The 15,101-nt window shown below is 38.4% G+C and overlaps 1 protein-coding gene across 1 annotated transcript in view; it reads left to right on the forward strand.

The window, feature by feature from the left end:
• IGF2R (insulin like growth factor 2 receptor) overlaps nucleotides 1-15,101 on the forward strand; it is a 57,590-nt gene that overhangs the window by 36,312 nt on the left and 6,177 nt on the right. Inside the window, exons 27-42 of the mRNA XM_069010706.1 lie at nucleotides 952-1,176; nucleotides 1,538-1,668; nucleotides 2,357-2,454; nucleotides 3,263-3,399; nucleotides 3,998-4,188; nucleotides 4,731-4,857; nucleotides 5,222-5,344; nucleotides 6,346-6,608; nucleotides 8,229-8,441; nucleotides 9,376-9,525; nucleotides 10,560-10,721; nucleotides 11,226-11,427; nucleotides 11,838-11,984; nucleotides 12,116-12,350; nucleotides 13,326-13,462; nucleotides 14,462-14,576. Coding sequence (XP_068866807.1) covers nucleotides 952-1,176; nucleotides 1,538-1,668; nucleotides 2,357-2,454; nucleotides 3,263-3,399; nucleotides 3,998-4,188; nucleotides 4,731-4,857; nucleotides 5,222-5,344; nucleotides 6,346-6,608; nucleotides 8,229-8,441; nucleotides 9,376-9,525; nucleotides 10,560-10,721; nucleotides 11,226-11,427; nucleotides 11,838-11,984; nucleotides 12,116-12,350; nucleotides 13,326-13,462; nucleotides 14,462-14,576 — 2,656 coding nt within the window. The remainder of the gene's footprint in view (nucleotides 1-951; nucleotides 1,177-1,537; nucleotides 1,669-2,356; nucleotides 2,455-3,262; nucleotides 3,400-3,997; nucleotides 4,189-4,730; nucleotides 4,858-5,221; nucleotides 5,345-6,345; nucleotides 6,609-8,228; nucleotides 8,442-9,375; nucleotides 9,526-10,559; nucleotides 10,722-11,225; nucleotides 11,428-11,837; nucleotides 11,985-12,115; nucleotides 12,351-13,325; nucleotides 13,463-14,461; nucleotides 14,577-15,101) is intronic.

Raw genomic sequence — 15,101 nt, forward strand, 5'->3', positions numbered from 1 at the left:
GGCATCTTCTTTTGCCTTTGCAGGCTTTTTTTGTAGATAATTGTATCTTGTAGATAATTCCTTATAAAACATCTGGACTTCCTGTAAAGGATCTATCCCAACAGTCCTAGACCTTATTGAAACTGCCAGTGATCTCACATGGCATGAGGAATGTTCACAAACTGCTCTGTAACACATAATTACTGTGCAGGACACTGGTGACTGAATTGTGGTTTTGAAGGGAGGAAAACTGATGTCTTTAGCTTGTTACCAACTTGTATGATTGAGAAGAGCATAATGTTCATGTGATACAATCTGACGATTTTTTTTTAAAAGCTTCAGAATATTTAGTAAAGAGTCACTTTAAAACTGAGGAGTTGATCAACAGCAAAGTCACTGACATATATCAGCTAATGAGACTCATGAAACAAGAATTTTCCTAAATCTTCTTTTACATACATCTTTGTAGATTTGTTAGCTGGAGTAAATATTTCCTATGACCAATTATTTTCTTAAATCAGCAAACTTCAGAGCTGTTAAAAGAAGATACAAGACTGACATCTTGGACACCTTTTGCTTTGGTTTTGTGACCTTGCTGTTCTTTCTAGATAATTAAGCAAGTTCTGGACTTAGTCTCTCTGATTCTGTACTTAACCTTCAGCACAGCTGAAGGAAGCACTTGAGACCACTCTGAGGTAGTTTTTGAACTACAGTGTGACTTTTGCATCTTGCTTTAGTGACAGTTACAAAAGAAATGTGCCATTTACACATGGTCACATAGTTCTAGATATTGGTGACTTCACGAAATGAGTTCCTTAGCTGAATTAAGATGGTTCTTCAGTGTTAAGGCCCTAAAGTAGCTACTCATTTTTGTGGCCTTATTTGTCTTAGTAAGCCTTAATTATCCCCACTGTATTTGGCAAGGCTAGTAGATCTTAAGTTGTATTTTAAATTCTTAACTTCTCTTTAAAGGAAAGGATTGCCAGGTGAAAGATCCAAGGTATGGTCACGTTTTTAACCTGAAGCCACTTTCCAATGAAGACATAAAAGTGAGCACAGATGAGTATGACTACTACTTCAGAGTTTGTGGAGAAATAACAGAACCTTGCAGTGCGGAGGGTCACAGTGTTGCAGAGGGTCACAGTGTTGCATCCTGTCAAGTAAAGAAGACGGACAGTACTTTCAGGAAAGTAGCAGGTACTGCACTTACCAAAACAAACCTAGGGAATGGGAAGATTAGCCAGGGTGTAATAGAAGAAGGGTTCTTGCTAATCTTGTACATCTAATGAGATAAAAGCACCTCACTGCTGCTGCTCAATGTGCAGATAAAATGTCGTACATGTAGTTACCTTGACACTCAGTCATGAATGAGCTCAACTTTACTGTACTGGAGTAGTCACTCAATAACTAGATTGCAAGTTTAGAGGAAGATTGAGGTCTGTCTATCAGTAGTTTAATTGTGCATGTTAATGCTGTTTGTGTGACCCTGTTGCCAGAGGCATTACTGCAGTTGTGTGTTTACTGTAACTGTTGACTTTTCTCAACTCTTTGCTTCTAGGCTTACGTACAGACAAACTGACTTTCAAAAATGGTTTAATAATGATTAATTACACCAGTGGAGAAAAATGTCATAAAATATATGAACGATCAACTGCCATATTATTCTATTGTGACAAGACTACATCTGAGGTTAGTTTAAAAACATGCTTCCTGTACATACTGTCTTCCAGAGCTGCCCTCTTTTTTTAAAGTATGGAAGGGTAGGGTGAAGAACGTGAGCATGCCTGATAATTTACAGGTTAGACAGGCAGTTCAATGGTCCTGGTAGGGGACAAAAAAAAGAAGAATGTTTTGAATTTCCTATTTATGGATGGTACCTTTATCATTGCCCAGGAAAATCAGGGCATGTTGTTCCTTTAAGGGACGTCTATCATTACCAAAGCTCTTGAAAAAGTTAGGAAGGGATGTTCTTCCATAAATAACAGCTGTTTCTTTGTAAGAAATAAAAGCTAGAAGGCTTAATGTGCAGCAAAGCAGGTATTTCATGGCCAGACTGAAATAAGCTGGTTAATTGCTTTTAGTATCTGTCTGTATTTGTGCATCTCTTCCTGTTCTTAAACAATGGTGTCTAGAAGTACTTTTCCTCTTCTTATTTCATGGGGGAGGCAACAATTCCTAATGGCTGCCCTTTTATCAGAAGTGTGCATGTGGATAAACTCAGGTTTGGGAGAAGCCATGCTTTTCAGCTGGTCAGAGGCATAGTGTGGCTCTAAGATAATATATATGTTCCTGGATCTTCCTGTAGCACGACTGAGACATTTTGGTTTCAATGTGTCTAATTGAGAAAGCAAATTACTTTTGTCTTGTGTTCTTTCAGCCTGTATTTTTGAAGGAAACTCCAGACTGCACCTACATGTTTGAGTGGCATACTCAGTATGCTTGCCCACCTCTTAAATCTACTGAGTGCTCCTACAAGTAAGTTGTTTCCACAAAACTAAAATGGAGCTGTATGTTGAGAGAGACAAATACAGCCTTCTTGTAATTCAGTGCACCACTGCTCCTTTAGCTGTTGTGTTTTGACCAGCTAATGTAGCATTCCATGCCAATGCATAATATTTTGAATAACGTTTGCAACCTGTGCTTCTGAAAACTAATTTAATTGGAAAAAAAATACTTTGACGTTCTTCTGGAGAATAATAAAAGGGAACTGTTTGGTATGTATTTATTGATGGTTGAACGCTGAGTATGTTAGGTTGTTGGAAGTGTCTAGTTATTATTTAACCATATCTAATTTGAGCAAGACTACAACTGTCGGTTTGAAACTTCCACCAAAGAATGCTTCAGGAAAAATGTCATTTAAATCTGTCACAACCAAGTATTAGCTCATTAAGATTGGGTTAGTGGGGTCAAATGTGGCTAATAATTGGCCCAGAGTTTGAACATCTGGCCTCATTATCAGTCACTACCCTAAGGTGAAACAGTGCACTGTAACTGTGTGTGTGCATGCCATGCACTGAAAGCCAGCATGCTTGAATTAAAAGTTGGAATTACTCTTGCATTGGCTGAGAGCTGTTTGCATATGGACAGTTTCTGTGGGGATAGCTGGTGCAGTGATATATCTCTACTGGATTTGAAGTTTCTGGGGATCACTGAGTCCAATGCAGACGACTTTTCCCAGCGTAATACCCTGCTTAGAGTTATCAGGTTAAAATTACTGTAGTAACTTAAGAATTGCAACTTTAAAATACTTAATTATTTTACGTGCCTTTAATCTTTTGTACAGGGATGACGAAGGAAACTTCTATGACTTTTCATCCCTGACGCGACATAGAGAGAACTGGGAGGCAATTGCCGTATCTGCTACTACCCAGAAATACTATATTAATGTCTGCAAGCCCTTAGTACCATATAGTCCTACACGTAAGTGCAAAATAAAGATATGTTCTTCCTCTAGCTAGGGAAGGCAAGTGTTAGACAGTACTGCTGGTGGCTGTTCTGGGTGAGAAAAATCACAAAGCAAAGTATGTGGAGACAGTGGTGTGATTTCAGCACCAGAGGGAAAGGTAGATTGTGGGCCTGATTTCCATCTTAGTGGGTGAGATTCACTAGCAGCTCTTACCTTCTCTTGATAACTTTGTCACTCTGGCTCTTCTGTTCTTATCCAAAGTATGCTGTAGCTCTTAAAGATTAAAATAATCAGTTCAGAATTTCTGTATGGCATCTTCTGATTGACTGTGTTTTGTGCAATGCAAGGCCAGACTGTAGCTTTCCACTCTGTAGTAGTCTACTTCCACTGTGGTAGCTGCCACTACTTTTTGCATGACCTTAAGTGAAGTGAGACAATTGCTGCTAGTTGTGGTTTTTGGGGAAAATACTCCCCAATGAGTATGGTTTGGACAATGGCCTGGAGATAGATCAGCCATAATATACCTGAAAGTAGAGTAGTGGAGTTTTATTCCAGGCAAGTACACCTTATTAACATTTGGAGTGATAATGCAGTTTTTGTTTATTTGTATAGGTTCCTGCCCTTCTGATGCTGCTGCCTCCCTCATTGAGGGTACAAAATGTACCAGTCTTGGGGAAGTTGCTGATGGTCCTCGTTGGGAAAATGTCACTTTTGTCCTGAAATACATTAATGGAGATCAGTGTCCAGATAAAATTCGGAAGAAAACAACAGTATTGCGCCTGAAGTGTGATGAAAGCAAAATTGTAAGTGGGTTCCTTCTACTGGGATTTTGTGTTCATGTATTTTAGATGCTGAGCAATTTTTAAGAGATCATTTTGTAGTCCGTTGGCACAAATTTTGTCATCTGTAATAGTGTCAGATCATCTGCTTCCATCTTGAAGATTAATGTAGTGCAGGTTGGGAAGTGTTTCAATTAGTAAATAATGCTATTGGCTGTGTAGTTCTTAATGCCTGCACATCTGTATGCCTTGCCATTAAGTACTCTTCCATTTGATGAGATTTGAATCGCCTTTTGGATTTTCTGTTGGCCTAGGCTACCTTTAGCTCTCCTCTCATTAATTTTATTTCTCCTGATAGTGATTCTTTACTGTTGTGTATTTGAAATAATCACAGTAAAATACTCGGACTTTGGATAAATTCACTGGACCATGATGATGTGTTGGTTTCTAGGACTGGTGTGCTTGAATTGAGCTCAGCTACAGGCTGCAGGGATAAACCTGTTGGCATGGAATCTTAACACTATCACTCTATAGAGATGTCACTCTCTCCACTGTTTTGTGTTTAGGAATCAAAGCCAGAACTTATAACTGCCATTGAAGATTGTGAATATACCTTCTTATGGTTCACTGCTGCTGCATGTCCTCTTAAAAGCAATGTGCAAAATGACTGTCGGGTAACCAATCCTGCAACAGGTAAGGAGGAGGCCTCAGGATTTTGTATCTGGAAGAGGCTGCTGGAAGCAGCACTACTGTGTTTGTGTTCTTGAGGGACTTCGTTAGAAAAGGGCAGTGTGACACATCCTCTGGAGAGTGACTGACAAGCTTACTGACAGCAGAAATACCTTGTGCTGCAATATCCCTTGGAACATAAATAGTCTATAGTTCAAAACTAGTTTTTCCTCTGTTAATGTGAATTGTTTTCCTTTCTAAGCTAGCAGGCAAAAAGGGTCTGGTTCACTTTTCTACTAAATTAAGTTCCCGAAAGCTTATAATACAAAGAAATGTCTTGATTTTGAATCTGGAAAAGAGATTAAGTTGTTCCCTGATCTCTCTATAGGCCACCTCTTTGATTTGACGTCATTAAAGCGAGAGTCTGGCTATACAATCAGTGATTCACACAACAGAATAATTGAGTTGAATGTTTGTGCTGAAGCTAAAAGTTCATGTGCTAATGGAGCTGGTAAGCATCTTATCCTCTCTGGTACTGTAATCATTGACTATAGGGTAACCAAAAGAAATGCTCAAGTTTATGGTAAAATGTGATGTTGTACTTCAAATGCAGAAGGCGTGAAGGGAACAGCTGTGTGGCTGTAATGACTAGCAAAAGAACCTAAAACTGTTTTAGGAAATGAGGCCATATATTTCTACCAAACACCATTTGCATGGACTCACTTCAAGTCCCTGTCCCTTTAGTTCCTAATGAATGGGTATTTTTTTGGACACGAGGGCAGGAATGTAGGTGCTTCTACTGCACGTCTTTAATCCTCTGAAAATGGAGCCACTACAAGCTTCCAGCTAGAGTGAGCTCTGTGGTGGTGCATTACTGTAATGCATCCACACTGGGCTTTGTGTCTGCACTTCAAACCTTTGCCAGTCCTTTTTCTAGCTTTGTGTTCTGATGTGGGTGCTTCTGAAACATCAGTAGAAGTCAACTTTCTGCTTAATTAACTGGTTTTTAAGCTGCTTAATTGCAGGTTGAATTAATAGCTATTCTGTCAAAGTGAATATGAAATAATACTTAAGCATCTTAGATGCTAAAATAGGAATATTGCTTGTTGTGAAAATTATTTTTGTGTAGTTAGAAGAAAATATTGGATTGATTTGGTTTTTAAGAGGCATCTTAATAAAATTACATATAAGCTGTCTGACATTTTGTGATAATTGCTTGGTTTTCAGAGAAGCAATAACCAAACACTGCTCTGTGGTTGCTTAAGCATGTATAGATGCAGTACATTCAGCTGGTTGATGAAGTATTAAAGGCAGCATTTGGTCTTTGTATCAGTGCAGTTCAGCTCAGTTTAATGGCAACTCTGGATAGTATGGCAAAACCTATTCTTCTTAGGAAAATTAAAGTGACCTTAAAATCTTAAGTTTCCTGCTGCCTATGTTGTATGGTGCAATTTTTCAGGGCAGTTGCATCAGACTTGATCTGTTTTCTTTATTTTTCTCTCTTTACTTTAGCTGTCTGCATCACAGGTGGCCGAAAACCAGTTAATGCTGGAAAACAGAGTAAAACTTTAAGTTATGAAGATCAAGTGTTAAAGCTTGTCTATGAAAATGGAGATCCTTGTCCTGCAGACCCTGTGCTGAGGCATAAAAGCTATTTTAGCTTTGTATGCAAGTCTGAAGCTGGAGATGAGAGCCGGCCTGTTCTTGTGTCTTTTGATGAGCAGACATGCACTAGTTACTTCTCTTGGCATACTTCCTTGGCTTGTGAAGAAGAGGTGAGAATCACTTTTTCAGAAAACACTTGTGGGACTTAAAATTTCTGGGAGGGATTAGATATAATAGCAGTATATTTTAAATTCTTTGGGGGAAAGGTTTCTTCCTGTAGTACAGAAGCCAAATTCATACAGGAGTTCTTGTATGCTTTCCATACTGACATTTTCAACAGGGATGAGCAGTACTTGACAAACTCCTGGTTTCTGTGTTGAGCCAAGTTAAAACTTCTAACACTTGAGAGTAACCCCTTTGTGGAACCTACTTAGCTGCTTTTCTGTACAGTTCAAATAGAAGCCATAGAGTGTCATGTTGGGAAGTGATGGTTAAGATACTTCAGTGCTTGAGGACGGATAGCATCTCTGTGCAGGGGGATAGTCTTTGTTTCTAGGCAGGTGACTAGAGGCCAGGCAAGTACATGATCAGTTTGCTCAGTGCAAAACCTGATAAACTTTGATAGCATGAATTTAGAATCTGCTTCTGATGTACAACACATGCTGTAACACCATCATTTGGTCAGTTTAGTTGGTGGTCTGGTGGTCCAGACAATGCTCTGAGATAGTCTGTAGTTAATTTTAGCTAATTAAAAATGACCAGTAGTGGTGGGTGCATGGAGTAAAAGGCAGCACTAGGAATAGAAGGCTAAATGAGCTATTGGATGAATTTAGATACTTTCTTAATACCTGAATATTTCTTTTTGTGAATCTGCCTAATCATTCTTTTTGCTGTTTTGGTTACCTCTAGTGTGACCATCATTCCCTGCAATAAATTGGTTTTCCTCCTCATCACTGTTTCTGTACTACAGTAGCTCTGGCTTCCATTTAGGAAAACACCTTCCAGTTTTTCTTTACCCAGCAGGAACTTTCACATGTCCCCTCTTTCAGCTGCACACAGTTCTGGTTTCCCCTTCAGTAATATGTACCATGCTGCAATAGAAATCAACAGTACCCAACCCCACTGTGTTTTCTAGCCTGTTAGTTCCATGTGGTGATCCTTAGTGCACTTCTGATCACTTTTTTGACAGTGACCCAAGCTATTTCAGTATGATGATATCTGGGTAGCAACAGTGATTATTTGTTCTTAAATTAAATGGTAATTTTGTTAGTTGCTCCTTATCCAATATCTAAACAAGAATAGATTTCTCAAATTCCACATAGACTGTCGGTAGGTTTATGCACGTTAAGAGTGTGTGAAATTGGTTCTGAGGAAATGTAGTACTCAAGCCATCAACTTGCAATACACTAACTTTACACTGCTATAACCAAGCTTGTTTGTTGGAGGTGGTCCAATGATGTGTGGGTGATGAGGAGAGGAAGGGACGGGGCCCGATCTTAAAAACTCATAGTGACTATGTTTGCTGGAGTACGTGTGCCAGAGCTTTGTCTTGGTATTGTTCTGACAGGGACTTCATTCCATAAGAATGTTTAAATTATCAAGGTTTTTCATATGCTGCTTGTAGGTGTTTAGTATCTGTAGACAAGCAAAAATTGTAATAGATGCTGCTTTACTTATATTTGAAACTTTTGAATGTAGTCATGCTTCTGGCCCCAAGAAGGATAAGATGTTTGTCAATTAATCAAAGCAAGTAGTAAAAGAATAAGAGCAATAAATGTACCTTCTTGTAGGTGAAGTGCTCAGTAATGAATGGCAGTTCCCTTATTGACCTGTCTCCTCTGATCCATCGCACTGGGTATTATGAGGCATTTGTGGATGAAGATACTACAGATGTTTCTCCAGACTTCTACATCAACATTTGTGAGCCTCTCAATCCTATCAAAGATGTCAGCTGCCCACCTGGAGCAGCTGTTTGCATGGTTCCTGTTAATGGATTGCCAATAGTAAGTACCATGCCAGGAATCACTGAGATGTGCATTTCTCTAATAGCTTAATATAGTATCCCTGTGTAGAGACCCTATTTGAGCCATAGGCTTGACAATGGATTAAAGAAATGGAATGCAGAATTAAAATCTCCTCTGCAAAGTTCCCTTTTATTGTTTTTCCCTATGAAGAAGTATTTTTCTATTCTGAACCCCATTGATTTTTTTTTTTGGATGTCAGAAGATTCAATACAGTGATAAATATGAAAAATTGCTACAGGGATTTTTTTTTGGAAGTGAAAAATAAATTCTGTGTCCCAAAGTGCTGTGTGCCAAATATGGACACTGGGAAGCAGAATGTCTTAGCCATTCTGTGGTTTAATTGATACTGTGATAGCCTGTTGCAATTGGAGCAGTCTAGACCCTAGCATGCTTCAAAATGCACTTAGGTCTTTCATGGAAGAACTTGACAGCTGCATAAATAGTGAGCCTGTTACAGAGGATTGATTAACTTGTGTGTGTTACTACCTTGAGAGATCTAGGCTTTTGATTCTGAGGACTTGTTTGCAAGCTCTAGAAGATAGACATAAAAAGCTGAGATTGTTTTCCATGAATTTCCATATTAATCTAGGGACCTTCATTCTTAATGCTATTTTTAAATGATGTGCTGGTAATTTGGCACATTGATGTAAAGAAGAATCTACCTCTAAGATGCAGAACCTCCCTGGCTTTTGTCAAGTTTAGTCAAAATCTGTTTTTGAGTCGCTCAACTTGTGTTTTGTTAGGATTGAAATGTAATGGCTGTTCTTTGAGTATAGAATGCAGCTTTCAAAAAAGCAATAGTAGTGCTCCTGTGTAAACCAAACAGATGAATCCGAGCTGATCTGAATCTCTGGGCTGATCTGGAATCTAGGTGTGTCCTGTACTTCTAATAATAATATTTTTGCTTGTGTAGGATATTGGTCGTGTTACTGAACCCCCCCAGTTCAATAAGGCAGCAAATGAAGTTTACATCACTTACAACAGCACTACTCCTTGTCAGATAAGCAACAGATTGAACTATACTTCTGTTATTGTATTTCACTGCAGCCAAGGAACTAGTCTGGTAAGATATCCATTAAAGTTATGTTGATATTGGAGTGTAATGGAAAGTGGGTAGTAACTGGTGTTAGCTGTGTTTAAAACTAAGTCGAGGATTTGTTTCTAGAATGTATGGATGGACTTGTTTCAAGAAGAAGTATCATATTTGTATTCTTAACTGGCCAAAATTTTATTGACTGCCTGGACTTTAAGCTTGAGAGTAACAGGTTCTAAGGATTTCAAGGATCAGAGTCCATGGAAGTAATGTAATGATAACTTATCGCTGACATTAAACTTTAAGCTGTATTGCACCTTGTTTAGATCCTAAAGTTTGTACTTGTACCTCAAGCTAACACAAGAACCAGTGTAACTGTACAGGTATTACTGTGAAGTGTTCTCCCTATGCTGCTGTAACGTTTTCCATAATCACACACAACTTTAAAAATGTGCATTTAGTTGCTTATGTTTTTATTTCGTGTCAACACCTGAACACTAAATTGAGTTTGCATGGTGATGTGAATCTAGTACTTCTTGAATTTTTTTAATACTTCAACAAACTGTAGAGAAGCACTTAGATACGATGTTTGTCAAACTAGAGCTTGCTGAAGATCATGAAACCATTTTCCACCAACATAGGGCATGAGCTGAAACTTGAGGCAGCTCTGAATATTACACAGACCATGCTAATACTTCAGTTTAAAACATGATAAAGTGAACAATATTCTCTTTAAACCCTAACTCAGTGAAATTTCTTACTGCTCTCTGCCATCAAGAAGCACAGCTCTCACACTTGTGCTGCTTGCAACTGAGCTAAACATCAAAATCTCAACCGTAATTAAGAAGAAAGCTTGTGTACCTTGATTGTTTTCTGGAGCTAGGTAGAATGCACTTCCCTTTTAAGTTTTTTAGGTACTGATTATAATATGGTGTTTGTCCTACAATCAGTGAAGTCTAGCCATGGTAGTAACTGAGGTTAACTATTGGGGAAGGGGGGAAAGGCAGAGACAACAACAAATTCTCCAAAAATTAAATGTGTCTTCCTATGTTCTTTGGTAACAGGGTAAGCCAAAGATGATAAGGAAAGTTGACTGCACTTTTGTGTTTGAGTGGGAAACTCCAGTTGTGTGTCCTGATAAAGTGAAAACTTTAGGCTGCTCTGTGATTGATGAACAGCTACACTATACTTTTAACCTGACCAGCCTTTCTGGAAGATCATTCGAGGTAATGCCTTCGGGTGGTGTGACATTTATTTGTTTGTTTTTTTATTTACTTATTTATTTATAATTTCCTATTGCTATCAACACTTTAAAACTGCAGGAAGGGTTTCTTTTAAGCATTCTGGGGTGTGAGAAAAGGCTGAAATGTGCTGTGGTCAGTATCAATACTTGTTTGGCTTCTGGCAGAGGAAATAATATTAGAGGGTATAACATTTTAATATTTTTGAGAGTAAATTTAATGGACACAGTGATGGGTAAAGGAATAAGAAATCTTCACCTTTGATAGAGTCTTGAATGAGAGAGCAGGTCTGCTGAGCAGATTTTATCTGTGGTCCTGTGTGCTTTATCTGCAGTTTTGTCATATTAAGAAAGGCCAGACTTGCAAAATTAGTTATCTTCTCCTCCTGCATTATTCAAGTGCTGCCTGAGACTTGTTTTATGAAGCACTTGTGTGATTTTGTAAGTATTAACTCTAGACTTGCTGTGATGCTTCTGATTTTCTACACAGGTATTTTCTGGATCCAACAATTACCATGTTGGTGTGTGCAGTGTAGGCTTGCCCCAGGGAAAATGCAGAGATGGGGCAGTGTGTCTGACATCTAAAAGTGGCGTGTCATCTTTTGGAAACATAAAGGAAATGAGAATGGACTACAGCCACCAGGATGAAAAAGTCATCTTGCAATATACAGGAGGTGATCGGTGCCCTCCAGGTGAGATCGGAGCAGACCCATTCTTTATGTTCAAAACTTGTCAGGATATTTTTCCCTTAACACATGAGGTTTTGTTGTGACAGGAGGAAGCAACATAGATTTTACATATAGCAATAGAAACATGTAGTTTTGCTAAATCACAAGCATCATACTAATCTGCAAGATCAACGTGTATCTCCCTAGAAGAGACAGTGCAACTTTTCTGCAGGGATGATTGTAACTAACTGTGTACTACATCTAGTTCTCCAACTGGGTTTAAATTCAATGTTTCAGTATTTCTGTTGTCTGTCACTGACCTTACTTTAAGAAGAAATATTATATTGAAGTACAGGCTTTGAATAAGGTTCCAAATGTGGATACGCCTCCTGTTCTACTGTGTGTAGTTAAGAGATTATATCTTTCCTTCTCAGTGACTGAAAAGGGAGAGCTCTGTGTGTTCCCCTTCAAGTACAAAGGGAAGACCTATGAGGAATGTATTACAGAAGGGAAGAACAGGCCGTGGTGTGCTACAACTGAAAACTACCAGGGAGATGAAAAGTGGGGATTCTGTAGTAGCAGTAAGTACTTCCTATACTTCATGTACAAGGGTCTTAGCTAACACAGAGATTTAGCTGCACTAAAATCCGTACATGCCTGAAAGCCTCATGTAAAATACACTTTTTCTTTCTTCCAACCTTTGCCCTTATAGCAACTGCAAGAAAGGAATCTACCATTATCTTTACATGTGATGAAAATGCTGGTGTTGGGAGCCCATACCTTCTCAGTGAGACTCTTGGTTGTGCTGTGACATTTGAATGGAAGACTCAGGCTGTTTGTCCTCCCAAGAAAATGGAGTGCAAGTTTGTCCAAAAACACAGAACTTACGATTTGAGAATGCTCTCTTCCCTGACAGGATCATGGATCTTTTTCCACAATGGGAACTCGTGAGTAATGAGCAACTCACAGGGAGCAGCTTGCTTATCAGTACAGTTGTAATGTGGCATAGTATTTCTGTTTGGTCCCTGCTCAGTGTCTTAAAGCTGTCAATGCTTAACACTTCATATAAATAAAAAAAACTCAGAAAGGAACCCATTTTATCTGAAGGGACTGAGTAATCACATTCTTCATTCTCACCCTTTCTCTCTATTGGTAACCCTTTTAAAAGGATGAATACATCTAAGCTAAAAGCTATTTAAAAGCTTTATATTTAAACTGCTATCCTAAAAATGTAATTTTGTTGTTTAAATGCTGGTTTTTTTGATTCTTAATAGTGTTGAAGAAAAATCTTAATTACTTGGTTGCTTTCTTTTGACTCAAATGTATAAGTTGTTGTCTAAAGTTTAACCAGGACTTTTTACCCATATTTCTTGATGTGTTAGCATAGTGGAAAATATGGATGTCAGGAAGTCATCGACCTCTCCAGCCTCCCTCCTCCAGTTAGGAAATAGAAATGAACTGGCAAGGATGACAGCATCTAATTCTAAACTATGATAGACTGTGGGGTAACAAAACACTTCATCCACCACCTTGCTAGCAGTTCTCTGCTCTAGCATGTCTGAGCTTGTATAGCTCCGAGGAGATGCTGAATTTAGGGTAGTACTATAATCTTTATAAATGAAAAAACTTTTGGATATTTCTTGACTCTGTTCCAATTTCTAGTTTGGACCTCGGTTAAAATTAACTAGTGACCTAATCTGGTAAATGATCAATTTGTTTTTTTTGCATAGTCTTTTACTTGAAAATGACAGTTAGAAGTAATTTGCCAAACCTCAGTATGTGCTTTATTCTGTCGGCTAATTGGAGATTTAGTTTCTTGCAACCTGTCTAGCTTCCTATGAAGATTCTAAAGTTTGCATATCACTTCTTCAGTTTAGCCTAAATGAATTTTAAAGAAGTTTTGTCTACCATGTTCTGTATAGGTACTATGTGAACCTCTGTCAGAGGGTACACGAGGGACCCACAGGCTGCCCTGAAAGAGCCAGTATTTGCAGGAAAAGCTACAATGGAGATGTTCAAGTTCTTGGACTTGTTCATACACAGAAGCTGAATGTGACAGGTAGAGTTCTGTTTTGTTCCTGTGGAGAGCTAGAGATTAAAGGATTAAATCTTATGTCCTGGCTATAGTAGTTCTTAAATTATGCTGAAGCCTTTATTTTGAAATATTTTTATCAGTGAATCTTCTGTTTAAAAGTGAAAACAGAATGTGATGCTTAAGCCATGAGAAAATATTGAAGCAAATAAACAGTGTTGTCATTAAAGCTGTAAGAAATGAATTACCTATCTGAACATCAAGAAACCCTTTAATTACAGTGAGGATATCCAAACACTGGCACAGGTTGTCTAAAGAGGTTGTGGAGTTTCCTGCCTTGGAGGTATTTGGAGACTGTCTGGAGACATAGTCCTGGACAGCTGGCTTCAAGTGACCCCACTTGAGCAGGGAGTTTGGACCAGACGACCTCCAGGGGTCCCTTCCAGCCTCAGCCAGTCTGTGATTCTATAATTGTGAGAGGGGAAGTAATTTTTGTTCATCCAGTTTGAAAAGACTTACTCTGCATCTACTAACTTCTTCAATTAAAGCAGCATGTGAAGGATGATTAATTGGCTTCACTCTTAGGAAAACAAATACAAACCAATAATGTCAACTTTATTCAAGCTTCTAGTTTAAGGAATGTTTTTCAAATTGGTGCTCAGGGAAATTTTCCATCCATTTACAAAAGCAGTGACATGTATTGCCTGTGTTTATTGCCTGAGTTCCTTTATAAAGGGATATCTTCATTTACTTGTATGTTTTAAAAAAATGATATTTTAAATGTAAACTTTTGTTATGGCCATACTGGGGACCTGAACACAGGGTACAATGTAAAGACAAAGGTGTTTGAGGAGTGATTTTTAAATGATCAGAAGTGTGAATGCCTCGAATTACTGAAGTACTGTAATTGATATATGGTCTATGCAGGGGAAAAGAATGCTAGAAGTAAGGAAGTCTAGGGAATGAGCAGAGGAAATTTCTCACAGCTGCTTACAAAAACCTTTTATCACCATTTTTTTCTTCTAGGTGATACAGTGTATATTAGCTATTCCAGTGGGCAAGAATGTAGGAAAAATAAGAAAGTAACAACAATTATAGAACTGAAATGTGCAAGAACAGTTGGCATGCCCATGCTGCAGAGGTGAGTAATAGATTTACACACCACTGATCTTCATGGCCGATTCCTTTGTACCTGTCTAGTGAACCCTTAAATCTCAGGACAGGGACTGTCTGCTCTGTTGGACAGTCCCTAAAATGATCCATGGTCTACTTGGGAGGCATGGGGTCTTCTGGAGTTTGTGCAATTGTTCATTTCCATAAACATTGTATTTTGTATTTATCTTAAAATTTCTGGGAAAAAGTTTAAACATTCTGATTCCAAATTAGATCTGACAATGGCTTGGATGCTGTTGTTTCAATGTGTGTAGCCAATGTCATTGTACAACCACTCTTAACTCTGTTCAAAATCTGTTTATTGAAGGACATTTACTGTAGGTAAGTGAGCTACTAAAGCATGGTTTATTTCTGCCTCAATACAGTGTATTTAAACAGAATCTGTCTAAAGTGAGGTATATATGCATGATCACAAATACTTAGAAAGCTTGAGGACTTTTTTCTTAGTCTCAATATTAACTCCGTGTTGCTTGTAGAATTGGAAAACTGAACA

The sequence above is a fragment of the Aphelocoma coerulescens genome, chromosome 3, assembly GCF_041296385.1.
Source record: "Aphelocoma coerulescens isolate FSJ_1873_10779 chromosome 3, UR_Acoe_1.0, whole genome shotgun sequence".
Taxonomy (NCBI): domain Eukaryota; kingdom Metazoa; phylum Chordata; class Aves; order Passeriformes; family Corvidae; genus Aphelocoma; species Aphelocoma coerulescens.